The sequence below is a fragment of the Myotis yumanensis genome, unplaced genomic scaffold, assembly GCF_028538775.1.
Source record: "Myotis yumanensis isolate MYYU_CA2020_CCGP unplaced genomic scaffold, mMyoYum1.0.hap1 SCAF_9, whole genome shotgun sequence".
In the NCBI taxonomy this organism is placed as follows: Eukaryota; Metazoa; Chordata; class Mammalia; order Chiroptera; family Vespertilionidae; genus Myotis; species Myotis yumanensis.
This window is the reverse complement of record NW_027223760.1, coordinates 4,445,701-4,472,576: the sequence shown is the minus strand read 5'-3', so window position 1 is coordinate 4,472,576 and position 26,876 is coordinate 4,445,701. Positions and strand designations below refer to the sequence as shown.

Here is a 26,876-nt window from a genome sequence, read left to right as displayed (position 1 = left end):
GGCGGTGGGTAGGTCTCCCCGCAGGCGAGCAGAGTCCTGTGTGCTGGCTCGCAGTGGACAGGGAGAGCTTCAAACGTCCACGAACACAAGGGAAAGGCAAAACCGCCACCTTGTGCCCTCCGGACACCAGGGGGGCACGGGCGCGCTCCCTCTGTGAGTCTCTGGGTGGGTCCGTGGGTGGTGGGTGTCGCGGGCTCAGGCCGGCTGCAAGGGCGCGGCGGCGCAGCCCACCTTGTTGCTGAAGAGGCGGGAGAGGCTGCGCTGCGGGGCGGCGGGGCGCGGCGGCGGCGCGCGAGGGAGTCCGCGCACGTCCCAGAGGCGCAGCGCGCCGTCGTGGGAGGCGGTGTACAGCACCTGGCCGTGCACCTGCGGGGGGACGCGGGCGGCGCTGGGAGGAGCCGGCTGCCACTCCCGCCCCAGTAGGTCACCGCATCGGTCCCGCAGTTACGGATCAACCGCGCAGACTCTGCTCGACCGCAGCCACTGCAGGCCCAGGCATCCTGCACATCCGCTACCGAAGCCGAGGATGGGCCTGTCAGCCCGAGGACCTCGGCCTTGGGGAGGCCCGCCTGTGGGCCCGAGCTCCTTCCCGCCCCCCCCCCCTCCTAGGCAGGCGGGCGTAGACACGCCCCGGGGATGCGGGCGGGGCGCCTACCTGGATGCAGTTGATGATGAAGGCGTGGCCGCGGAACACCCTCTGGAGCGCTCCGGACTCGGCGTCGAAGGCGCGCGCGCGGGCATCCCCGCTGCCCGTGAACACTGTGGACACACGCGCCACTGGGCACCTGCCCACAGCCCTTCCACCTCCAGCACGCGCGGGGCAGGGGGCAGGGCTGGCCCCATCCGCCCGCCTCACAAGGATGTCATAGGTTCCCGTGGGGCCTAGCGGAAGCCCCTGGACAGAAGGATGCAGCACCTTCATCATCTGACCACCTCCCCGCGTCAGGGGGACCCTGGGGCCGGGAGCGGCCTTCTTCCTTGGGCTCCCATCGTCCTGCGCTGCCCCTCCAGGGGCTGCCATCCCTCCCAGTACCACCTGGCCCAGGTTCCCTCTTAGGCGTTTGGTGGAAGCCATTGGTGAAACTGGTGGTCTCTGCCCCGTGTTCCCGCAGCTCTGAGGCGCAACTCGGGAGCCGCCCCTTCCCTGCCGTGGCCATGGGGGGGGGGGGCGGGGGGGAGCACCAGCCAGAGATGCTCCTCCCGCACTAATGAACTTCGCCTCCCAGCGCAGGCCTGGGGGCAGCAGCGTGCCCTGCCCAAGCTCTTGCAAGGATAAGCTGGTTTCTTGTAACTTTTAAGTAGAGTTCTCGATGCCCAGGGTCATTAGAATCACCTGCTGGGCTTAAGCACAGACTGCTGGGCGCCCCTGAGTTTCTGATTTAGGGGCCTGGGGACCTGCACTTCTAACCAGTTCCAGGTGATTCTGATTCTGCTGGTCAGGAACCTCGCTGAGAACACTGACCCTCTGGTTCACGTATGGTCTAGCCCAGGGTGTCCCAGGAGCCCACCCCAACACTAGGAGTTTAGTGCCAATAGTTCATCTGGCTGGCATTCTAGGAAGTGGGAGAGAAACACTGATGGACACCATACAGGTGCACTAATGAGCCCTTGGGAGAGGGTGCAGACCACGTGCCAGAGTTGTCCTACCTGAGGTCAAGGATGCTGGCTACCTATCCAGCAATTCTCATTAGTCATTGGCTGAGGGCCTCTCTGGTGGGTGTCAATCCCAGCTCTCTGCTGCCCCGCCCCTCACAGGAACACACATGCGGGCTGAGGACCTTAGGTGCTGCGGCAAGAAGCACCCCTGAACACGGTACCCACAGCATCTGCTACACCCACCTGCAGCCTGAGCAGGTCACAGCAAGCAAACCCAGGGCTCCCTTTCTTACCCACTTCCTGTGTTCCAGCCTTTCTGCTAAAGCTACCCGTCAACGTGGCCCTGGATGGGCAGTTTCCTTTCTGGGCTTTTCAGCTCCTCTCCTGCCGTCCCTTCCCCACCAACCCAGCCTGGTCGCTGTACATCCCAGGGGTGGGAGCAGGGTCAGGAATTAAGTCTAATCGTCCTACAGCCTGTTGGAAAGACCAAGTTCCTTCACAACTGGCAACAGGGAGGGTCCCTGCGCTCCAATACAGTGGCAGCTTCCATCCCGGCTGCTGCCAAGGGGAGGTGCTCTAGGCGACAGTCTTTTTAAGTTAGAGTCTTTCTAAGTGTCCCGACTTGGGAGCTGAGACACAATCACACTTACAGGTTTGGATATAGGAAGAAGAAAAAAATAATTTGTCCGTGTCAGACACCTAAACCCCGGGGGCATCTCAGGCGCTATTTTCAGATTTACATTCCGTCTTCATCTGTCACGTATGCTGTGAAGTCAGTGTGAGTTTCCCACTGTGACTCTTCCTCCACCCCAGTCTGCTCCCTCACTCCTGTGCTAGGAAGATGACAAGCAGGCTCAGTGCTGTGTGTGTGTGGGGGGGGGGGGGGGGGGGGGCGGGCGGGCGGGGCGTCCACGCGCACACATGGGGGAAGGGCGGCTGATGGCAGCACAGAGCACTGGGCATCACTTTGGGAGAGATGCTCAGGAACCTGGGAGCCCCCTGCCATGCAGATGTGAGGAGGTTGGGGTCGCCTCCCTGGAACAGTGTCTGCCTTCTTGGTGTCTGGGGTGTAAACACACAAGCCAATTGGACAGAGCCTGCCAAGCCCAGCTGTGTGACTATGAGCCTGGGGGATAAACAGCTTGCTGTCCACCGAATAAGCCATTTGCCTTTCTTCCTTCACAAAACAATCCTGGTTCATCCTGGGAGCTACGTCCCCAGAGAAGAGGTTTCCTTCTTCAGCCGCCCCTGCAGGCAGTGGTCTGAGATCCAGGGAAAGTCTTTGGGTGGCCCTTCCAGGGAAGAGTTTTAAAGGGGCCTTATCAGCTAGAGACACATCCTTTTGCCCTTCCCTCTTCTTCCTGCACCAAACAGGAGAGCTCCAGCCGCTATCTTGGACCATCAGCCCCTTAACGATAGAAAGTGTGTGTGGCGAAGCAAAGTGACAAGGAATCTGGGTGCCTGGTAACTGAGAGCCCCTAAAATACTTCTGAGAGAAAAATAAAACACCATCTCATTTAGACCACTGCTCTCTGCGTTTCCTCGTCTGTACGCAAACCTAAACGCCACGTGAAGCCCAACCCTCATGGCCCTCACGCTGGCTGGAGTAGTGGTGTCGCTGTCTCACTGAGAATTAGAGTGTGTCCTTGAGATGTGCTCTTGCCCTAGGGCCTCTGAGCATCCAGGGGGCTGCATGTTCTTGTGGGTAAAGTGAGGGGAGTCCCCACACCCCTTCCTGGGCTTGCTTTGTTAGTAACGCTGGAGGAACGTGTGGATGGAGGTGGCCTGGCCACAGCTCTTGGGTGCTGCCCGTCCTGAATGACAGCTGCCCATTAGTCCTGAGGTAGAGAAGCACAGAGGTGCTGAGCAGGGAGGATTTGGGGGAGCGGAGTGGCGGGGCAGGCAGAACAAGGCGGGCTGGGCAGGTGGGGTGGTGCAGGGAGGGTCACTTACAGGTGCCCGCATGGTACTTGAGGGCGCTCACGCTGTGTCTGTGGGCTGGGAACGTGCGCACACACTCCCCCGTGTCCACCAGCCAGCACTTGACGGTCCTGTCGGCGCTGCCCGAGTACACATGCTGGTTCGCGAGCTGAGGAGGGACGTGGGTACTGCGGCTCAGAGGCCCTCCCAGCCTCTCGAGTGGAAGGGGAGGGGATGTGCTGGGCTCAGTGGAGAAAGTGCACGAACCAGAAATGCCCGTCTGTGGGTCCCTCCTGACAGCCTGCTCCGCACCCAGGACCTCCCTGCTCCTCCCCGCTTCCCGGGGAGCGTGGGGCTGGGCAGCAGGCAGACCCGGCTCAGGTCTTCACTGTTACTCGCCCTTGGCCAAGTCACTGACTGCTCCTCAGCAGCTTCACGGAAGGTAAGGACCGTGCCAGCACCATACTGGTAAGAGCAAGGACCGCCAACATTCGCCGGCAGAGAGACTACTTCTGCCAGGTGCCGATGGGGTGATTCCTGCCTAACCCAGTAGGACTGGTGTCCTTCTAGGTAGAGGAAATGTGGACACAGAGGGAAGGCCATGTGTGGCCGGAGGGAGAGGCCTCAGGAGAAACCAGCCCTGCAGACACCCTGATCTTGGACTTCCAGCCTCTAGAACTGTGAGACACCGAGCTCTGCTGTTTTACCCCCACCCCACCCCCACCTGTGGCACTTTGTCACGAAGGCCCAGCCGACTGTACAGAGGGCAGGGCAGCATAGACAGAGGGGGCGGCAGTCTCACCTCCAGACAGATGACAGAGCCCTGGTGCTCCCGGAACACCCGCAGCTGCTCCCCACTCAGGATGTCCCAGGCGCGGATGGTGGTGTCCGTGCTGCCCGTGAAGGCCGTGTGGCTGGGCGTGTCCAGCACAAGGCACAGCACGGCACCCGTGTGGCCCCGTAGCGTCTGGTGGCAGCAGCCACTAGCCACCTGCCACACCTTGGCCGTGCCATCCGTGCTGCCTGTGACCAGCAGCCCCCCGGCCACAGCCTCCTCCTCGAAGGGAGCCCCAGGCAGGTCCCAGGGGGCGGAGTAGGCTAGAGTCAGCACGCAGTTGCGGTGGCCCCGGAACTCCCGGGACACCTGCCCCTTGTCCACACTCCAGGCGCGAGCTGTCCGGTCATAGGAGCTGCTGAAGAGCTGGTTGTTGGTGACCAGGATCCTGGTGGCAGAGGGAAAGGCCAGGGGTTGGCCCACAGGGCTGCCCGGCAGGCTGTCACAGGGTCCCTTTGGCAGGTGTCCTCCACGTTCAGTGAGCCCAGGCAATGGGAAGCATGAAATGCTCCCAGAGAAAGTCCTGGGCTGGAGCACCCCAGGCCCCTGCTTCAGGGGGGACTGTGAGGGGGTCAGGAGAACACCCCTGAAGTCGCAGGGGCCCAGGCAGAGGCCACCACCCACAGAACAAAGCCTAGACTGAAGGCGCCCTGGTCACTGCCATCGTAACCCCACCATCTGCATGGACACCTGCCCGGGCCAGGGGCCGGCTGCCTCTGCACTGTGGCCAGTCACCCCCGGGGTTCAGCTCAAGACCCCTTCTCTAGGACGCCGCCCAGAATCCCCACCCAGTGCTGAGCCGTGGTCCACTCAGACCTTCCCCGCAGCAGGGCCCAAGGCTCCGATGCTTCCATCCCTCCCAACGCATGGGCCACAGCGGCCGCTCCCGTTACAGTTACAGAAGCGGGCGTGGGGAGGCCCACCCTCCAGGTTTGCCCCGAACTGAAAGGCTGCTGGGAACGTGGGACTTGCAGTTTAAAAACCAGGAAAGTTCTGGGCAAAGTGGGACACACTGGTCACCCTAAGGACAGGTCAGACTCAGGGGCTGGGCGGGGCATCGGGACGGTAGAGCCTTGGGGAAGCTGGGAGTTATGCGTGTTTTCTGAAAGGCCTCTGTGTCACTCTCACAGCGCCAGTGCCAGATCAGCCCACGAGTGACTTCTGTAGTCAGGGCCACGGGAGACACAATCAGACAAGTCTCGGTGGGGTGGGGGTGGGAGTGGGCATGGCATCTGCTGTCAGCTTGGACAGCCGAATGTCATGGGCCGACGTCTGTTGACAACACTCCAGCCAAGGGCCCCAGGGAATCCTGGGTGAGAGGAGCAGAGAGGGTCTGGCCACCTCCCCCCGCCCCCAATGCAGGAAGAAAGGCCTCTCAACAGTAAAAACTCACGAATCTTTTTCTCCTTTCGATAAATGCTAAGGCCGTCTTCCCAGAAAAATACACATTTGTCTTTAGTATAGAACATTGGCTGTGACTTCAAAGGGCCTGTGTTGAGGAGGCTGAGCCCCCAGGAGCACAGACCACAAAGGGCAGAGGCCAAGGCTGAGGCTGGAATAAGGCCGCGTCCTCGGTGTGAGGACAGAGGGGTCAGGTTAGGGACACCTTGCGCTCCCTCCATCCTGGAGGCTGGTGCGGCGGGAGGAGAGATGGACCACGTGAGAGAACAGACCTGCCTGCACCGCACCCAGGCCCCGCATCCTGCAAGGTTCTCACCTCCTGCAGGTAACTAAGGAAACAGACTCACTGAAACAGCTCCTGCCCTGGTAGATGTGGTTTCCACGACGTGTGTATTTCTAAAGGAAAGTGAGGACTGCTGTCACATAGCACCATGGGTGATGTTCTGGGGGCCTGCAGGCTGCCGGGTGTGGCCTGGCATGAGAGAGCAGAGACGCCAGGCCTGGTGGGCACCCCCAGAAGCTCACACACCTGGCCCAGCTCTGAAAACACGGGAGGAAGTGAATTCCACGTCCTCACCTCAGGGGTGTCACACATTTGCAAGCACAGTTAATAATGCAAATGTCTTCCCAGATCTACCGCTCAAAAGTAGTGTGTGCACTGGCCGGTTTGGCTCAGTGAATAGAGCGTCCGCTTGTGGACTGAAGGGTCCCAGGTTCGATTCCGATCAAGGGCACGTGCCCAGGTTGCGGGCTCAACCCTCACTAGGGGATGTGCAGGAGGCAGCCGATCAACGATTCTCATCATTGATGTTTCTATCTCTCTCTCCCTCTCCCTTCCTCTCTGAAATCAATAAAAAGCAGCTGATACTTTCCAGGTACAACCTGAGAGCAAGCTGGTCACCTGAGGGGTGGCCTTCTCCCACCTGTCACACTGCCAAACACTCACGCCTCACAAAGGAGACTTCCCTTTCCCATACTTTTCCTCAGTCACAAATTGTTCTCAAGAGAGAGTGCTGGGACCTGGCTGGGTGGCTCAGTTAGTGTCATCCCGATACACCCAGGTTGTGGGTCTGATCCCGTCGGGCACATACAAGAACCAACCAATGAATGCATAAATGAGTACAGAACAAACTGATGTTTCTCTCTCCCCCCCCCCCCCCCCCCCCCCCCCCCCCCCCGCCCTCTCTCAAAAGAAAGAAAGAGCCCAGTCAGCATGGCTCAGTGATTGAGCGTCAATCTATGAACTAGAAGGTCACGGTTCGATTCCCGGTCAGAACACACATACCCGGGTTGTGGGCTCGATCCCCAGTGTCTCTCTCTCGCCCTTCTTCTCCAAAATCAATAAAAATGTTAAAAAAAAAAATACACAAAAGAGCGAGAAAGGATGGAAGGGAGGGAGCGAGGGAGGGAGGGAGGGAGCGAGGGAGGGAGGGAGAGAGGGAGGGAGGGAGGAAAGGAGGGAGAGAGGGAGGGAGGGAGAGAGGGAGGGAGGGAGGGAGGGAGGGAGCGAGGGAGGGAGGGAGGGAGGGAGGAAAGGAGGGAGGGAGGGAGGGAGGGAGCGAGGGAGGAAGAAGCAAGAGCGCTGGGAGAGGCCAGCGGAGCTGTGAGTCCCGAGCCCTAATTCTACCCCTTTGCTACCACTTGTCCACTTGTCTGCTTGGCCCTGGCCTCCCAGGTCTCCGGCCTTGCCTGCTCCAGCTAAGAGTAGGGGACAAAAGTTGGGCTGCTGGAAGGTGGGCGGGGGACGGGGCCTGCCTTCCCCACTCTGAACCATCCTGTGTGTGTGTGTGTGTGTGTGTACATGTGTGTGTGGTGTGCCAACACAGCTCTTTACTGTCTTTCTACTTAGGGGTGTTGTTGAGCTCCTGCCCTGTGGATGCACCATTCCGACTGCAGGCCGCTGGTACTCGGTTAGTTAATGGTCAGTCTGGCCATTGCTGGGCACTTGACCATTAGGCAAGTCAGGTCCCACCCGACCCGTGCTGGCAGCGTCCCTCCTGGCTGGGAATATCCTAGTCCGCCAGCCCCGCCCCGCCCGCCTCTGTCCGCTCAAACCACTGCCTGCACTGGGTCTCTCCTTATTTACTGCCCAGGCAGGTGGCCTCCTGTCAGTAAGGCATTGGGAAGGCCAAGGGCGGGGCCAGACTCCTGCTGATCCGGGCAGTCCCTCAGGAGCCTGCGATGGCCACAGTTACATAAATAATGTTAAATTGATCTGACCAGCAAAGGAATTTCATGGCTCAGCTCAGACCCAAATCCAATAAAGGAAAACTCTAACCGAGGCGGGGGGTGAGGGTAGAGGGAGGAGAACAGTTTCAAGTGCAACATGGAAAGGAGAGGTTTAAAAATACCCTGGCTTCATCTTCAGAGCCACCCCCATTGGCTGCTCCACCACGTCCCTGGCCCACCATCGGGTACCAATTAAGCCATTTCCTCTGGAATCTGTTCCACCCTAGGAGTTGTGGCCTCCAGATGCCTTTCCCTGTGCCCAGCAGGGGGCAGTATGCAGCCAAGTCAATGTGTTCCCCACCTCTACCTCCCAAACCCCCACCTGCAGCCCTGGGTAGTGGGCACTTGTCACACCTGGGGACACTTCTGTCCTGAACTTCCCACTGCTCTGTGCTCCTGGTGACCAACCTGCGTGCCCACAGGCGGCTTCCCCACAGAAGCCACTTTCTTCCAGGGCAGTGGCCTCAGGGCTACACCTCTGTCCCCTGGGGCCCAGCCAGGTAAGAGGAGAGGCGGAGTCCTCACTGCCTGTCAGCCCGGGCCCGGCCATGCTGACCTGTTCACAATGGACGTGTGTCCTCGGAACACCTGCAGGCACTGCCCGGTCAGCACATCCCACTTCCTGATGGTGCGGTCGGCGCTGCACGTGAAGGCAGCCTCGTTCTCCAGCTGGCAGAAGGTCACGTAGCTTTCGTGTCCTGTAGGCGAGGGGAGAGGTGAGCCTGGGGGCATGCCAGCTTCTGCTTTTCCTCTAGGAAGAATGCGTGAGGCGGCGTGGGGCAGGGGTGTTTGAGACCAGTCCAGAAGTGACTAGCCCTTTAAAATGAAAAGTTCAGTCTGGGAGAGTCTGTGGGGTGCCAGGAGCAACTCAGGGGACACTCACCCTGCCCCCCGAATCCTGCCGTTCCCTCCTCTTCATCGTCTTTCGGTCTTCGAACTATTCACTCAGTCATCCCACACACGCTGTAACTCAGTGTTACGGAGGCAGGAAGCACAGAGGCCAGGGGCATGGTCTTCAACGCACCAACGCTGGGCTAGCGCCCTGAGCTACTGCTGACTGACCACTGGCAAGTCATCTCGCCTCCCTGTGCCTTGATCTCCTCATCTGACACAGGGAGAGGGGCGACGCCTGTCTCACAGGACTGTTGTGCAGACTGAGCTGCTAGGCGTTAGCTACTTTCACGCTCGGTGAGAAACACTACGGTAGGCAGAATATTGAGTCCTAATTCCTGGAACCTAGAAATGTTACCTTGCTTGGAAAAAGGCACATAAGCAGATGTAATTAAGTGAAGGCTCTTGAGTTGGAGAGATTATCAGCATGGGCCCTAAATGCAACCACAGGTGTCCTTGTAAGAAGGAGGCAGAGCCCTGACTGGTATGCTCAGTGGTTAGAGTGTCAGCCTGCACACCAAGGGTCAAACGTTCTATTCCGGTAAAGGGCACATACTGGGTTCCCTGCCAGGCACGTGTGGGAGGCAACCAATCAATGTCTGTCTGTCTGTCTGTCTGTCTCTCTCTCTCCCCTTCTTCTCCCCGCTCCCTTCCACTCTCTAAAAATCACTGGAAAAAATACCCTCACCTAAGAATTAACAAAAAAGAAAAAAAAAATCCTTAGATGAGGATTAACAAAAAAGATTTTTTTTTTTTTTTAAAAAAAGGAGGCAGCCTGATCGGTTTCGCTCAGTGGATAGAGTGTCGGCCTGCAGACTGAAGGGTACCAGGTTTGATTCCAGTCAAGGGCATGTACCTTGGTTGCGGGCACATCCCCAGTAAGGGGTGTTCAGGAGGCAGCTGATTGATGTTTTTCTCTCATCAATGTTTCTGGCTCTCTATCCCTCTCCCTTCCTCTCTGTAAAAAATCGATAAAATATATGTTAAAAAATACACACACACACACACACACACACACACACACACACATATAAAAGGAGGCAGAGCCCTGGCCGGGTAGCTCAGTTGGTTAGAGCGTAGTCCTGAAATGCTAAGGTTGCAGGTTCGAACCTTGGTGGAAAGATAACCAATCGATGTTTCTCCCCCGCTACTAAAAAAAAAAATCAATAAACATATCCTCGGGTGAAGATTAAAAAAAAGAATCAACCAATGAATGCATAAATAAGTGGAACAACAAATCAATGTTCCTCTCTCTCCCCCGCCCCCTTTCTTTCTCTCTCTCTAAAATCAATTTTTATAAAAAGAAAGATTTCTCAGTCTTCTTGGATAGCCTAGATCAGGCCTCTAGGAAAACAACGTTTGTGTGATTTAAATAAACACTTGAAGAAACTGCAGATTATGTTTCCCTTAAAAACATGTCAGTTTAAAAGTCGAGGGCAAAGTTTGTTTGGCAAAACACAGCCCTGCTTTTGGCCAAACCCAAAGAGTTTATAAAATAGGTTAAGATTATCAACAAACCTTCCCTGAGACCAGAGCTGTCCGTTGGAGGGCTCAGCACTGTGAGGGGAGGGCAGCTGGGTGCCCTGAAGGCAGGGAGGTGCCACCGAGCTGGCCACACACAGGCTCACTCATGCCCAGCAGTCCTCCACCGACCCAGTGCAGACTAACGCAGGCCTAACCCAATGCAGACTAACGCAGGCGGCCCAGACAGGCTACCTGGGGGGCGGGGGGTAGGGGGGTGTCATCCCCATTCAATCTGCTTCCTTCCATCACACAGGAAGGCCAAGTCAATTAGAGCAAGAAAAACACTGAGAAATGTTAGTGCCCCGGGACACCTGAAACCAGGGATGCTGAAGACCATGAGATTCAGGACTGCTTTTATGACACACAGAAGTAAAAAGGAAAAAAAGAATATAAACACTGATTATGTATCAATAAAAACACAACACACAAACAAAAACTTAAGAGGTGATAATGAAAAGAAGTTTTTCAATGTAAAAAAACCTCATCTCGCCTGGCTGGTGTGGCTCAATGGTTGAGCATTAGCCTATGAACCAGGAGGTCATGGTTCGATTCCTGGTCAGGGCACATGCCCAGGTTGCGGGCTCGCAGAAGGCAGCAGATCAATGATTCTCTTTCATCATTGATGTTTCTCTCTCTCCCTCCCCCTTTGAAATCAATTAAAAAATATTTTGAAAAAACCAAACACCCTCATTTCTTAAGCGGGGCCAGACTGACCCTCTGTCTTCTGGGGACCTGGCCCTGGGCTGGCTGAGGCTCCCTGCAGTGGTCAAGGCTCCCCAGTGGACAAGGCCCTTCCTCTGTGAGCCAAGCACCCACCGTGAATCTGAAAACACAAGCCAACTGAGTCCTGGCTCAGAGCCTCCCCAGCAGAGGGGCCCTGCAGGCTGCAGAGTGCGTCCCTGACCCCTGACCCTGACCTATAGACCAGAGACAGGGCTCAACTGCCCCCAAGGCCTTCAGGGCCACCAGGGGGGCAAGGCCTCACCCCATCCTGGGGAAGGATGAGGGAGAGTAAGGGGGAGAGAGGGCATGGAGGAGGGATGGCCCATCCTGTCTCCAGGGACCACAGCGCCTTGGCATCGAGCTGTTGGAATTATGCAGAATAAGCAAAAAAGCCAAACTAAAAATATTTTCGAAGGGATGAAGAGTGCAGATAAGACGCAGTTATTATGTTCAAAAGAACATGCTGAGGCTCAGGGGTTCCTGCCAACGTCCTGGGCCCTCCCGGCCCCCCTGTCCTTACACCCTTAGACTGGCTGAGTTCACAGTCAAAGTGCCCCTCCTGTACATGGAGCCCAGGATGGACGCAGCGCTGGGTCCAGATGGGCTGGAGAGGGCATGAAGTGGTGCCCCCTTGCCCTGTGCTATCCCTGCCGATCTTCTGTCTGTCCCTCCAGAAACCTCTTCTCCAGCCTGCTCTCTGCAGCTTCTCCGGCCCTGTATAGGTATCCCGCCCCCCAACACACACACACACACACACACACACAGGGTTCAGAGAGCTGGGAGCCCCGGCCCAAGACCTGAGATGAGGTGACAGGGACCCAGGTAAGAAATATATCCACTTCCACTGAGTAGTACACAAATATAAACCCACGTATATTTGAAAACTTTTATAAAGTCCCTGCTATGTCATCCAGTTTTCAAATAAGCTGAACTGCAGATAACGGGAGGCAGCAGAGAGCAGGACGGGGTGATCAAATTTCAACTCAGTCTTCACCGCTGCTCCTTAACTCGCGCCTCGGTTTCCCTGTCTGCGCGGGGAGGGGGGGGTACGCGGGGGGGACAGCGGGCGAGGACTGCCGCTCAGTGCGCGGAGCCAGGGCACTTCCAGGCCCCGAGGCTGCCCAACCGCAGGAGGGAGAAGATCCAGCCAGAGGTGCCCTGGCCAGTGAGAGGCCAGAGAAGGCGCTGCTCACCTGGGGGCGGGCGGGGGGGGCGCATTCCTTTGTGTTAATTGTTGTAAAGGGAACATTTCACGCTCCGGGTTGACAAGTGACAGCCCCGCAGAGGGCGCCTCTCGGCCACTGACCCCACTGCAGCCGGCTCCTCGCCCCCTCCCCCCGCAGCTGGATATCCCCCCCGCTGTCCTCAGCTGGCCGGGTTGTGGGCCCGCGATGGGTGGGGGCCGGGCTTTGGGGAGCGTCTGTGGGTGGAAGAGCCGAGGTCTGAGCCGGCGAGAGGATGGGAAGGACAGACCCGGAGGAGCGGAAGGCGCGCGTGTCTACCTCGCAGGAGGGCGCAGCACTGGCCGTCCGCGGTGCTCCAGAGCCGGGCCGTGCCGTCCTCGCTGCCCGTCAGCAGGCGCTGCCCGTCGGGGCTCAGGCTGAGCCAGTTGATGCCCCCGCGGTGCTCGGCGCAGACCCTCAGGGCCGATCCGCCGCCCCCCATCCCGCCGGCCGCGCGGGGGGCGAGGAGGCGCTGCCCGCTAAGGAGGGGCGCCCGGGCGTCCGCGCTCTCGGCGGCTTCGTCCCCCGGGCATCGCGGGGACCGGACTCCAGGCTCCTGCGGGGGGCCCGGGGCGCGGGGATAAGAGGGGGACCCTCGCTCCCGCGCCGCCCACTCGGACCCAGCGGGCGCGGCGCGGGCAGCCCACTGGGGACCCCGTCCGCGATGGGCAGTCCCAGCCCCACAGGCACAGCGCGCCCCCTCCCCGCGCCCCTCAGGAGACCTCCACCCCCACCTGAGCGGCCTCCCTCCGGCCCGGGCGCGCGGGGCGAAGGCGTCTCGGGGCGCGGCGGGCAGGGGACCCCGGGAAGCCGAGCGCCCACGTCCCGCACGCCTCCCGGCCGGGCCGCGCTTACTCGGGCGGAGCGCGGAACAATACAGCCCGCTGGCTCCTCCTCGGAGACCACCCCCGACCGGCCCGCCCCCCGCGCGGCGCGGGGCCCCCACCCCCAGCCCGGCCCGGGCCCCGGCCCCGGCCCCGGCGGACGACTCCACGTGCCGCCTCCCGCCTCCCGGGCGCCCGCCCTCTGCCGCCGCCGCCGGGACCGGGACCGGGACAGGGAGGAGGACCGAGAGTCCGCGTGGGGCGACGCGCGCGCCCGGGGGCTCGCCGGGGCCGGCGGCTGCGCGCTCCCACCGGACGGTCGCTTCTTCCCGGCTCCCAGGCCTGGGACCTACCTGGGGCTCTCGGGGGCTCGGGAGCGGCCCCTGGTCGGAGAGGGCCCTCGGCCGCCCTCGCTGGGAAATCACGTGCACTCCAACTCCGAAGGAGGCTCGCCGAGGGAGGGGCGGGGCGGGGAGGGGAGGACTGGGGGTGGGGGCGGGGGGCGAGCCCGGGTGGAGGGTGGGCTCCCCGCAGAGCTCAGGGTCACTCCCCGGAGCAGTCCCGGTCCTTGGGCCTGGGCTCCAGCCACTGCTGCCCCGCCCCGGAGGGTCCCCCGAGGTTTCCGCAGGAACCCCCACCCGAGCGCCGACCGCGGGCTCCTATGAAAGCAGTTCCGGCGCCGGCTTCGCGGGGGGTGGCGGGGGAGGGTGGGAGGGGAGGTCCTCAGGTCCCAGGATTTCCGGAACCGCCAGGGCTCCTTCCAGAAGCCAGTGGGGCAACCTCGGTGGGATCTGTGATTGTGTTCGGGGTGGGGTCGAGGTTGGTGAGCCGGTGCCTTTGGAGCTGGCCCACGTCACCACAACGGGAACTTCTCCCAAAGGCTGACCATAAAAAACTCCGGGGAAAAAACCATAATGGGGTCCCCCAGGGCAGTGGTCGGCAAACCAAGGCTTGCGAGCCACATGCGGCTCTTTGGCCCCTTGAGTGTGGCTCTTCCACAAAATACCACGTGCGGGCAACAGCATACAAACCTGACTTACCCAAACTTTCCAAGGAGATGCAAGGCCATTGTTCACATTAGTGTTTGCCAGTCATTGTCATGATTTAATTTTATGGATATTGTAAGGAATTTAATTTTATCAATAAATAATATCGTTATTAAGTATGATATCAAGTTTTATTCAACGTACCTATAGTTTAACTAAGACTTAAAACTTTAAGTAAAGTTTATTAAGTTAATTTTAGGGAACGTTGTGGAGTGAAAGAAGATGTAGTGTCGAGGATTGAGAAAGGTATGTTGAGATGGTTTGGACATATAGAGAGGATGAACGAAAGGAGATAGACGAAACAAGTATACAGGACGAGTGTGGATGGGAGAGTTGGAAGGGGTCGACCTCAGCGAATGTACCTCAGTCAGATTGAGGATGTTTTTAGCAAAGGCCAGCTTAGGAGTACCCTAATTAAGTTAATAACAATGTACCTACCTGTATAGTTTAAGTTTAAAAAATTTGGCTCTCACAAGAAATTTCAATCGTTGTGCTGTTGATATTTGGCTCTGTTGACTGATGAGTTTGCCGACCACTGCCCCAGGGCGCTGGGCAGTTATTCCCCGAGTGGCCTAACTGGAGACCCCCGACTTGTGAGTCAGCTGGCAGCTCAGCTTTAGGAGCAGGACCCTACTCTGTAGGCGGTGAGGGAGGGTCACCGGCAGGCGGGAGGTGGGTGGGGACAGTAGGTTCGAAGTCAAAGACGCTGGTGGAGGTGGGTTAGTTCAAAGGAGGCGGGAGGGGAGGGCAGAAGCGGAGCCTGGTCCACAGGTGGGCTCTTGAGAAACTGGATGTGCAGGAGGCAGGGAGGACCCTAGGAGTCTCCCCCGAGCTGTGCTTTTTCTTTTTTACCATGCACAAGCACATTGTGCCATTTTTTTAAAAGAAGGCTTTAAGAAGCTCCAATGTTATTACTACTATTTTTGATGTTTGGAGGACAATCATCAGAGAATTAAAGTTACTGTTGGGAGAATAATACATGGCCACATATGCTTAGAACCCTGTCTACATGTGTTCCACACGGTCAGCGCTGCCAGGGTCCAGAGAGGGAGGGGAAAGCATCAGATGTCACAGAGAGTCCCTTGTCCCTGAGTGAGGGTCCAGGGCCAGGCTGAGCTGGACCACTGGGCTAGCCCCACTCCCTACATCCCCTCATTCCCAGGACACTCAGTCTGCTTCAAGGGGTCACTGACCATTCCATCAGGTTCAAGACTAAAAAGGAAGCAGGCTTAAAAATCAAATCTCCCTCTCACGCCAAGAAAATCTTTGTATTGGCCACGGCCTCTAGCCGCTGGCCTCAGAAGTCAGGAGTCAGGCCCTCTGAGCAAGAGAGATTTTGCTCAGACACTGGCCCGGAGGGAAGTGAGGAGTCTGGACATGCATACAGCTCTCTGAGGTCACCCCCGCATCTGGGACTGGAATGTGTGGGCCTTTCCTGGGTGTCTGACCAGGGCTGTGTCAGTAAAGACATGTAGTATGAAAGCCAGCTGGTAAACATTCCCTCCGCCCAAATTTTTACTTTATCTCCCCCTCACACGCTTCCTGGCAGCCTCGGAGAAATGTCAGAGGCTAACTGGACAAAAGGGGTGGTTTTTTTGGTTTGTGGTGTGTGTGTGTGTGTGTGTGTTTTGTTTGTTTGTTTTAGGAAGGCAGTTTTAAACAATTTTCAGAATTCACTAGCTTTGATTTCCATCTCAGGCCAAGATGGAGTCATAAGGATTAGGTTTACCCTACCGCTTCCACCTGAAACAAAAAACTAACATGTGAAATATATGAAGCAACAGTTTTCAAGGCGATGGATGGCAGGCAATGAAAGACAGCAGTTCCTGAGAGAGCAAAAAAATGGGTGAGCCCTTCCACGGGGCCAGCTCACTGCCCTGAGAGCGTTCCAGACCCGAGAGCAGCAGAGGGAACCCAGAGGGAGCAGCGGACTGTCTGGGTTGAAGAAACAGCTGCGTGTCTGGGAAGAACGAAGTGGCCAACGATGGCAGGACAGAGCTCCAGAGAGGAGAGACCCTGGAGACCGACAGAAGGCCCCTCCTGTACGCAGCTGGGGACTGGTCAGCACATGCATGAATGAGCAAACGACTCCAGGTGGGAAGAGAAATAGAGGTAACTGTCCAACCCCCACGTGGGGCTGAGGGGAGTGCAGCAAGGACAGGAACCCCGTTATTATAACTGTATTCCATGTGCTCACAGGTGTAGATGCACACACAGATGATCTCAAAAAATCCCAACTGGACTTCTAGAGATGAAAGCAATGTCTGAAATGAAAACAACACCAACCCTGGATGGGGTTAACAGCAGATTGGGTAAGACAGAATGAAATAAAATATTAGTAAACTCGAAGACATAGCAGCAGAAACTAGGCACAATGAAAAACAGAGGAAAAGGAATGTTTAGAAAAGGAAAGAACAGCCGTGAGCTGTGGGACAACTTCAAGCAGCCTAATACATGAGTAATTAGAGTGCTTGAAGAAGAGGAGAGAAAAGAAGGAACAGAAAAAGATTTGAAGAAATAATAGCTGAAAGTTTCCAAATTTGATAATTATAAATCCACAGACCCAAGGAACTCACTAAACTCAAGCACAGAAAACATAAAAGACACAAACTCCATCAAGAATATATACTCTAGCCGAAACCGGTTTGGCTCAGTGGATAGAGCATCGGCCTGCGGACTGAAGGGTCCCAGGTTCGATTCCGGTCAAGGGCATGTACCTGGGTTGCGGGCACATCCCCAGTAGGAGATGTGCAGGAGGCAGCTGATCGATGTTTCTCTCTCATCGATGTTTCTAGCTCTCTATCTCTCTCCCTTCCTCTCTGTAAAAAATCAATAAAAATATATTTAAAATATATATATATATATATATATATATACTCTGAATAACCCTATATCTATTTTTTAAATTGAATTTGTAGCTGAAACCTTTCCACAAAGAGAATTTAAGGCCCATATGGCTTCACTGGGGAGTTGTACCAAACTGTTAAGGGAGAAATAATACCAATTCTCCACAAATTCTAGAAAATTGAAGAGGGGAGACAACTTCTCAATTCATTGCACTAGGCTAGTGTTTCTCTGATACCAAAATCAAAGACATTATAAGAAAAATACACCAATATTCATCAAGAGCATGGATGCAAAAATTCTAAACAAAACTTTAGCAATTGAATTCAACAATATACATAAACCATAATATATCATGACCAAGTGAGGTTTATCCCAGGAATTCAAGGTCAGTTTAACATTCAAAAATCAACCAATGCATAGCATAAGGATAGAAATATAGACCAATGGAATAGAATTGAGAGCCTAGAAATAAACCCATACATCTGTGTTCAATTCATTTTTAACAATGGAGCCAAGAGAATTCAAAGAGATAAAGAACAATCTTTTAAAAATAATGGTGCTGGGACAACTGGACAGCTCATGCAAAGAATGAACTTGGACTCCATACCTCACACCACATACGAAATTAACTCAAAATGGAGCATAGACCTAAATGTAAGAACTAAAATTCTACAACTCTTAGAAGAAAACATAGGTGTAAATTTTTATCACCTTGGATTAGGAAATAATTTCTTAGATATGACATCTAAAGCATAAGCAAACAAACTATAAAAGGAAAAATTGGACTTCATCACAGTTAAAAACTTTTACGTTTCAAAGTACAGTCTCAACAAAATGAAAACGTAATCCACAGAATGGGGGAGGGTATTTGCAAATCATTTCCAATAAGGGTTTTGTATCCAGAATATACTTTAAAAACCACAAAACTCTTTAAAAAACAACAAACAAACACAAAACTCTGACAGCTTAACAATAAATAGACAAATAACCCAATTTAAAAATGGGCAAAAGATTTGAATAGACATTTCCCCCAAAGGAGATGTACAAATAATCGATCAACATATAAAAAGATCTCAACATCACTAGCCATCAGGGAAAAGCCAATTAAAACCACACTGGCACACCAGACACACCCATTAGAATGGTTAAAATGAACATCTGGTTGTTCCAAGAATTCTAGTTGGCAAGAACATGGGGCCACTAGAACTTTCATATAAGTCTGATGAGAATATAAAATGGCACAAGCACTTGGGAAACAGTTTGGCAGTTTCTTAAAGAGTTAAGCACACCTACCACATGACTCATCCATTCCTCTTTACCCCCGAGAAATGAAAGCATATGTCCATATGAAGACTTACACATGAATTTTCGTAACAGTTTTATTTCCAAGAGTCACAAGCTGGAAACAGCCCAAATGTTCTGTCGAGAGTTTAGCTAAGCTACTCCACGTTATTGCTGCCTCACCATCCATTTTATTGGCCTGCGGGGACCTTCCTCTGGTTGCTGCTGCTGCAGGGATGCCGGCTCTCCTTCTGTCAGGGTCCTGGTCTGATTCCTTTTATTATTATTATTATTGTTATTATTATTATTATTACTACTACTACTACTACTAGAGGCCCGGTGCACGAAATTCGTGTATGGTAGGGTCCCTAAGCCTGGCCAGTGATCAGGGCCAATCTGTGGGGTGACCAGTGGGGCAATTGGGGCCCCCGCTCACACCTGCCTTGGCCTGGCACTGCCCGCTCACCTGCTCCACCATCCACCATGGTCCCGTTCTCATCGGGGCCCATCGGGGCCAGCAGCACCTCCACTGCTGCCCGCTGCCAGCACCACTAACGCCCACCATGTTCTGCGCCATGTTCTATGCCGCCCCCTGATGGTCAGCATATGTCTAACTCACGGTCAGTTGAACTCCCGCCCGTGGGGACAGTTTGGATATTAGCCTTTTATTATATGGGAAGGAGGAGGATTGGGTTTGATTCCTTCTTAATTACTGAGCTTCCATTTGCTGTGAAGGGGACACCAACAAGCTTTGTCCTGCGTTCCATTTTCAGCCTTTCTGAGGCAGAGCCCTTCCCAAGCCCCTGGACTTCCCACTGTGCGGGCAGCAGCCAGGTTGGTTTATGGTTTCAGGGCAACTCCACGAACTCCCCGTGCAAGTCATCACCTGAAGCAGCCACCACCCACACTTGTCACCAGCATCCTGCCTGCGGCAGGTCACGGGAGGTGAGACCAGGTCTCTGTATTCACTACCTGACGGGAAAGTGACGGTTTACAAGGCTGGTGCAACCTTTCTCTATATATTATTCCCCTAAAACACAAAAACAGAAATTCCTGTGCTATTGGATTTTTCACATTATTTCACTATAATCAAGTAACAACTATAAGGCAGGCACTATGCTCAACACATTGTATAATAACTTTTAACTTTATTTAAAAAATTTTTAAATATATATTTTTTATGGATTTCAGAGAGGAAGAGAGAGATAGAAACATCAATGATGAGAGAGAATCATTGATCAGCTGCCTGCTGCAGGCCCCCTACTGTGGATCAAGCCCTCAACCCGGGCCCGTGCCCTTGACTGGAATGGAACCCAGGACCCTTCAGTTCTCAAGCTGAGGCTCTATCCACTGAGCCAAACCAGCTCGGGCTAACTTTTAACTTTCATAACAACAACTCAGGATGCAGAGTATCTTCCTGATTTTACTGATGAGGAAACTGAGGCCCAGAGAGATTAAATAGACAAAGTCAACGCAGCTAGTGGGCAGATCTCAGGTATGCCATGATCCACGTCTAAATGAGGTGTTTGCCAAATGACAGAGAATCATGGCGTGAAAGGAGCAGGCCCACACCTCTGTGCCTAAGGCACTAACGCTCTCGGTCCTTCTTTTTCCTGGAGTCCCACTGGATTTTCCTAGAGAGAGATCTTGAGCAAAGGCCTGGCAAGAGTGCCTTTCCCTGAATAGTAAGATGAGGAATGTGGGCGCCACCCCTGCTGTCCCCGTCAGAGATCTCGGATATTCTGCATGTAGGCATCTCTCTTGTGAGCAGCATTTATTCTCACCCAACACGGTGAGGCGTGCTGGTTGGAGTGCGTGTGTGCTCCTGTGCGCGTGCGTGTGCATGTGCTTGGCGGGGAGTGGGGGGTGCCTCGGCAGGACCATCAGGGAGCCTGATGTAGCAGCATCTGTTTCCACTCATTCCAGAGGACTTCCAGCTGCCACAAAATGATGCATTTGCTTGCTCTCCGTGGGGATTTTGGAGGCAAGTTGAATTCGTACAGAGGTTGTTAATCCACAAAGGGCATTTCACAGGAGTTTAGTGTCCGTCCAAAGGGGAGCCAGGCCAGCTGAGCCCCTCTCTACACCTGCCTTTATTTTGTTGGGAACAGGACAGGGGAGTTAGAGGGGTCAGTCAGGATCTGTGTGGTGAAAGGAACTGGTGAGTTTAATCAAGAAAAGGGCATTCAGCCTGGCTAGGTGGGTCAGTTGGTTAGAGCATCTGCCTGATACACCAAGGTTGCTTGTTCAAACCCAGGTCAGGGCACATACAAGAATCAACCGATGAATCCTTAAAAAAGTGGAACAACAAATCAATGTTTCTCTCTGTCCCCCTCCCCTCCCCTCTCTCTAAAGTCAATTTTTAAAAAGGGGGAGGGACATTCAGCCCTGGCCATTGCGGCTCAGTTGGTTGGGTGTTGTCCCTTGCATCTAAAAGGTGTCAGTTCAATTCTGGGTCAGGGTACTGGCTCAGGTTGGTGATTCAGTCCTCAGTAGGGGGCATGCAGGAGGCAGCTGATCAATGTTTCCCCTCTCACAGCAACATTTCTCTTCCTCTCTCTAAAAATCAATAAAAAAGAAAAGGGGATTCATTGGGAGGAAACCACGTGAAGGAAGACATGAGCACCCAGGTTTAAAGAAAGATAAGAACGAGGGAAAGGCCCGGGGTTCAGCAGCTGCACCTGGAGAAGCCTGTCTCCAGGGGGCTATGAGCTGACTTGGCTCCGGCCGCCCTCTCTCGGCTGTATTTAGGCACCAGATTTAATTTCCAGGGACAGAGAATTTAATTGCTCCACCTTGCGTTTAATTTGGTCACTGACTCATCACAATCACAGCCATCTTGGTGGATGTCGCTCACTGCCAGCCACTGTTTGGCTTCCCAATGCCAGCACACAGTCACCCTTCTCTCTATGGTTGCAGTTCCTGCTCTCCAGGGACAACCTCATGCGAACCATCCACGCACCACTCCATTCCCAAAGGCAGTTCCCCAAAGAAAGGGACTCTGGGTAAACAAATGCAGCCCCACTCTTAGACACCCAACGTGTGGCCACAAGTGAATCCCTTTGTCGTTTTTTAAAAATATGTTTTTATTTATTTATTTTTAATATTTTTATTGATTTCAGAGAGGAAGGGAGAGATAGAAACATCAACGATGAGAGAATCATTGATTGGCTGCCACCTGCATGCCCCCTACTGGGGATCGAGCCCCGTATCCGGCATGTGCCCTTGACCGGAATCAAATCCAAGACCCTTCAGCCGGCAGGCCAACGCTCTACCCACTGAGCCAAACCAGCTAGGGCGCGAATCCCTTCATCTTGCAGGGCCTCAATATCTTTATGGGTCACCGAGGAACCACAACCCTTGTCCTGCCCTCCTGACACTTGATGTGTTGCCAAGGGACGCCTTGCCCCTGCGCTCTCTAATCTCACAGCCAGGCCCCTCCGTGGTTTCCGACGGGGTCATAGTGCCTTCGCTCTGGAAACCTTTCCCATCTTTCTCCCACAAGGAGCCACGTGGAAGGTGGCGTTTGAGGTTATACAATAACCTCCTAAGTCTGTTTCTTCAACTGTCATTGAGAGAGGATAACCTGCCCACCTCATTATCTGTAGAAATGGTCTGACACCGTCTTCCGGGCACAGTAATCGTTCAGTAGACGCTGCTGAGCTGTTGTTGCTGTTAGTATTTACTGACAACCACGTCTGGCCAGGCCCTGCTTTAATAGCCCAATTAGGTTTGCTTAGAATCAGCTACATGTTCCTATGTAAACACGGGATGTTAAAATCTTCTCCCCCACAGAAAGTTTACCTTGGCACAGCGCCACTGGCCAGGCCATGTGGGACGTTAGTAACAAAAATCCCAGGAAGCCGTGATTTTCTTTGCAGGAGGGATGCCCTGGGGATGCCTCGCGGCAGCCCGTGAAATTCAGCGGGTCCTGCGGACGCAGGGAAGCGTTTCCTGGCCCGAGTCCCAGGAATTGCTGTGCTCCTCCTGGGAAACTGGCTTCTTTTTATCTTGTGGACAGTGCATCACAGGACCCATCCTGTTTCCCTGCTGCTTTACCAAGCAGGAGTCCATTCTAGCAGAGACTCGGGCCTCGGTGCTGCCTATGGTACTGGGGATGCCAACCTTACCCCGGCCTCACCTCTTCTCGTCTACCTTTTCCAAAGATTTCTTCACGTACCTTTTCTAGCTTGTTTTTTTGAGTAGGATGAACACCGTCCCGCCTTGGCATCCAGCCCTCCATGAGGCATAAGATGGCATTTGAGCGCCCCTCCGCTTCCTGGAGGGCTGTGCCACCTCTGAGGCTCCTCTCTCCCCCCACCCCCAGCAGCCCCGCCTCATGGGTGGTTGCGCCCATTCTGGTTGTGGTTCAGGATTCCCGGGGTCCAGGTAGCTTGGGCCCGGTTGTGAGGTGGACACGCTACCCTGATCCTTGTGCCCGAAACCCAGGGACAGCCTCCCCAATCTTCTATGGGGAAGGGACCCTGGAGACAGCCATCTCAGCCCCCAGTCGTGGGAGCTGGGGACGGGGGGCAGGTTGTGTGCAGAGAGGGTGTGGTCCGGTCTGTCTTCCTGCCTCTCTCCTAACTGTGACCTGTCAACCTGAGCCCACATAACCTCCACACCCTCTCCAGGTGCACATGGACCCCCTCTCCCTCCTGCTCTCCACCCAGGGTGTTCAGGCCTGGGGGACCCGGGCAGGCTTGGCCAGGAGCAGGGGTGTCACCTCTGACCGTTCAGCCTGCTCCCCCACACCCTGAGCAGGGGGCTGGTCTCAGCTCCGAGAGGCCTCCTCCAAACCCGCAGGCCCCCCTGGCCCCTCTCTGGCAGAGCCCACACCAAGAACCGCGTCAGCTGCACTCCTCGGGATGTTTTCAATCACTGATTCCAAACGGGCTCCGCTGCAGGCACAGATGCTCATCTTACAGGTCCAGGCCGCACACTCCACGATGCAAGTCACTCCCCGCCGTGTCCCCGGGCTGCCCCCAGACATGTGTGTGGCTGAGCAGGGTCTGGGGCTCAGGAGGTCAGGGTTCAGCCCGGGTCTCCCCCCGCTCCCTGAGCCCCTGCAGAAGGAGGTCACCTGTGCACAGCACTCAATGGAAACCAGATGGGATCCGTAAGAAGGTGACAGATTCCTCAGGGAAGGGAGGCATGGGCAGGTAAGACCTACTGAGTCCTCTAGGGTTCGGAAGGTCTCAATACCCAAATTACCCCCCGCAGCCTCAGCAGCCCAGCAGCCAGGAGCTGGAGTTCTGTTTACTGCGGTGAAACGCACAGAACACAGCTTCGCCGTCGGGGCCACACACAGTGTGCAACCGTCACCACCCGTCCCTCCAGAACGTTCCCATCTTCCCAAAACGAAACTCTGGAACTACACTTTAAAAAAAATGTTTTAATTGATTTTTAGAGAGAGGGGAAGGGAGAGGGAGAGAGAGATAGAAACACCCATGAGAGACAAACATTGATTGGCTGCCTCCTGCACACCCCTCAGTGGGGATAGAGCCCGCAACCTGGACGAGCTAAATTTTTAAGACTCTCTTATTCATCACATTTTCATTGAAAATCCATGTGGTTTCTTGAGGGGAACACAGATATGTGGGACTTTTGAGGGCCATCACTTGGAGGGGCGAAGGTGGAGACAGGAGGCCTTCAGCAGAAAATGTGGGGAGCCCCAGGGGGCTGGGGGGCCAGCTGGGCTCACCTGGAGTGGGGGGAGGGGACAGGTGGACAGAACGCTCCTGGGCCAGCCCTCAGATGCCTGGGAACTTCTGCGGGGCCTCCAGGGGGAGGTTTTCCATGCTCAGACCTGATAAACACCACACATGGGGGCCTGGTCAGCAGCGCCCAGCGGGCAGGGGCACCGAGGCTGAGGACATGCAGGATGGCGCCCTGAGAGCCCAGCTTCCCAAACCACAGAGCGGAGACAAATATGTGAAGCATGTGACTCCTCAGAGGCCTGGCCCTGGGTCCCCGACCCCCTGGACAGGCTGCCCGCAAGCATTCTGGTGGGAATCTTGTTTTCCTTCTTTCAGACAAAAGCAGATTTGCGGACATATTAGGGAGCAGGGGGCTGGGCTGAGGGGGGTGGGTCACCCGGGAGCACCACCCTGTCCTGGAGCATTGCATCGACACTTAGTGAGGTGCGGCCCTGGCTCAGCCCTGGGAGCGAGGACAGGTTCAGGGAAAACTCTGGAATGATCGGAAGGGCTGCAACCCTGGCTCCTGGGGAGCTGGCCAGTGGGAGGGCGTCCTTCATCCGTAGTTTCCATTTAATCCCCTAGGAGGGGGTGTTGTGGATATCCCCACCGTACAGCTGGGGAAACTGAGGCATGGATCAGTGTGTCCAAGGAGGAGTCAGAACCCAGACCCAGAGCTCGCTCTTAACCTCGCTCTTCTCTCACGTGATGCAGATGCTTCTCCCTGGTCCCCCGATGTACCCGGGGGCCATTGAGCGCGTCACTTACGACTAATAACCACTCTCCACACAGCACCTTCCCATGGGTGACTGGTTTGGCTCCTACAACTATATACAGTTGGAGCAACATATGACGGCAGTCATTCCACAGAGCAGGAAACTGGGGCTGGAGAAGCTGTTTGGTTCAGATTACAGGCTGAGATGAGTCCCTCCCCCTTCATATGTTGAAGTCCTAACCCTCAGAACCTCAAGATGTGACTGCCCTTGGCAGAGGATCTTCATGGAGGTGACAAAGCTAAACTGAGGTAGTTAGTATGGACCCTAACCCACATGACGGGTGCCCTTAAGAGATCAGGACACAGACACATGTAGAGAGAAGGTCACAGAGAAGACAGCTCTCTATAAACCAAGGAGAGGTGCCTAAGGAGGAACCAAGCCTGCTGACCTGATCTTGGACTTCTGGCCTCCAGAATTATGAGAAAACTAATGTCTGTTCTCTAAACTCTCAGTGGTGATATTTGTTACAGCAGCCCAAGCTGACTAATACACTTCACTCCCAGTTCCCTCCATGTCCTGCTTCTCCCCATGAGCCCTACTCCAGGGCAGGGACGCCCAGCTTCTATTCGTCTCCGGTCACAGGGAGTTTGAATGAGGTGGTACAGGGAACAATGCTTTTACCAGTAGGGTGCCACCACTACCGGGTGGGACTCCTGTTAACGTAACTGTGGTCAGATGCACCGATATGTGCGAGAGAGGGGTAGGACAAAGGGACCCACCCGACCTGGGTTTGAATCCTGCCTGCTCTGTGACCGTGGGCAAGTTGCTCAAATGCCCTGTGTCCAGCTGCCCTCATTTGCCGTGGTGACAACCAGCGTATCACAATCTTGGTGTTATTGTGCATCGTAAGTAGAACTATACAGATTCTGCTAGCAGGGTGTGGCACACCGTCGGTGCTCACTAAATGCTCACTGACGTCACCACCATCAACAATGGCTAAAAGGGCTGAGGTCCTAGAGGTCTGCTGACCCTCCTTTCCTTCCTGCTGTGGAGGTTGGAGGGCCTGGAGGTCAGGCAGTTGCAGGAAAGACCCCAGTGTTCGGAACGTTCCCCCTCAAGTGTGAGTGGGACGGTGCTGGGGGCAAGGACCTTCATATTCTCAGAAATCCCGCTGCCTCCAGGGCAGGCTCTTTCCTCCCTCTCCCCCCCAGAGGTGGTGTCTCCACTCCCAACAGGATGGACACGGGGTCCTGGAGGGGACCCAGCCACAGAGAAGTTCCGTGGACTCACCTGTGGGTGGGGCTGGAGTGGAGGCTGTGTCCCCTTCAGCCCTGACAGCTCCCTTCCCGCTATCCCCGCCGAGCCCACCTGTTCATGCAACAGCTGCCTGGGCTGCCACCCTCCCCCATTTCCCTCTCCTTACAGCTTAGAAGGAGTGAGTGTCCCTGGGGGCCAGCCCATCCTTTCAGGGGCCGGTGGCCATGTAAACCCGAGGCCAAGAGGAGAGCACGGGGTCACCGTGTCCCTGAGTCAGAGAGAGGCACAGCCTGGAGGGGCCTCAGGCCCGCCCATCACTTCTCCATCCCTGTCCCCCTGTCATCACTTCCTCCCTCCTGTTGTCCCCTAACTCGGAGGGGGTGCCCAGGAGTCGGAGAAGCACCCTGGCCCGTCCTGGCTCCCGGGGAGCTTGCTCTGGGGCCTAGGCAATCACTCCCACTCAGGCCTGGGCTCCCCTGTGAAATGAAAGGGCCCCTTCCAGCCCTCATGTCCCGTGGCTGCCTCCCAGTGCCCTCCCCGCCCTCTCAGGCCCCTGGGCCTCCCTGGGAGTCTGCCAGCCCCCTGTCCAGTTGCCCTCATGTCAGGAAGGGCAGAGAAATCATTCAGGCCGCTCACTCTCCACTTTTATGACTTTCATTCCCCGTGGTCCCCGTCCACACGGTGGCTGGAAGGGACTACCCCTGTCCTGCCCTCTTCTGGGCCTGGCCTGACAGTGGCGGCCCAGTTAGAAGTGACAACCCTTTGGAGGGACTGGGCACGAGTACTGGGGGCCTCCCAGCCGGAGAAGCTGTGGCATCCGCCCCCCCGCCCCCTGCCCCCGGCCTCCCTGCTCCACCAGGTGTG

The 26,876-nt window shown here is 55.4% G+C and overlaps 1 protein-coding gene across 2 annotated transcripts; it reads right to left on the bottom strand.

The window, feature by feature from the left end:
- Nucleotides 1–136: 136 nt before the first annotated feature.
- WDR86 (WD repeat domain 86) lies at nucleotides 137–13,591 on the bottom strand. Of its 2 annotated transcripts, none has more exons than XM_070423634.1 (7): nucleotides 13,520–13,591; nucleotides 12,622–12,898; nucleotides 8,538–8,679; nucleotides 4,319–4,739; nucleotides 3,550–3,685; nucleotides 656–759; nucleotides 137–366 (listed from the first exon to the last, which is right to left on the bottom strand). In XM_070423634.1, exons 2-7 carry the CDS (start codon nucleotides 12,782–12,784, stop codon nucleotides 196–198), a joined length of 1,137 nt encoding a protein of 378 aa, XP_070279735.1. In that variant the 5' UTR covers nucleotides 12,785–12,898; nucleotides 13,520–13,591; the 3' UTR covers nucleotides 137–195. The 2 variants fall into 2 exon arrangements, with proteins under 2 accessions (XP_070279735.1, XP_070279736.1); XM_070423635.1 differs by having other exon boundaries at nucleotides 280–511.
- Between the last annotated feature and the right edge of the window lie 13,285 nt (nucleotides 13,592–26,876).

Bases quoted from the DNA above. Each gene is read 5' to 3' on its own strand.
- WDR86 (XM_070423634.1), bottom strand. From the start codon at position 12,784: ATGGGGGGCGGCGGATCGGCCCTGAGGGTCTGCGCCGAGCACCGCGGG. The intron at 4,740-8,537 runs GTCAGCATGGCC...CTCTGCCACCAG, and splicing joins CACACGTCCATTGTGAACAG to GATCCTGGTCACCAACAACC. The intron at 760-3,549 runs GTAAGTGACCCT...GTGTGTCCACAG, and splicing joins CAAGTACCATGCGGGCACCT to TGTTCACGGGCAGCGGGGAT.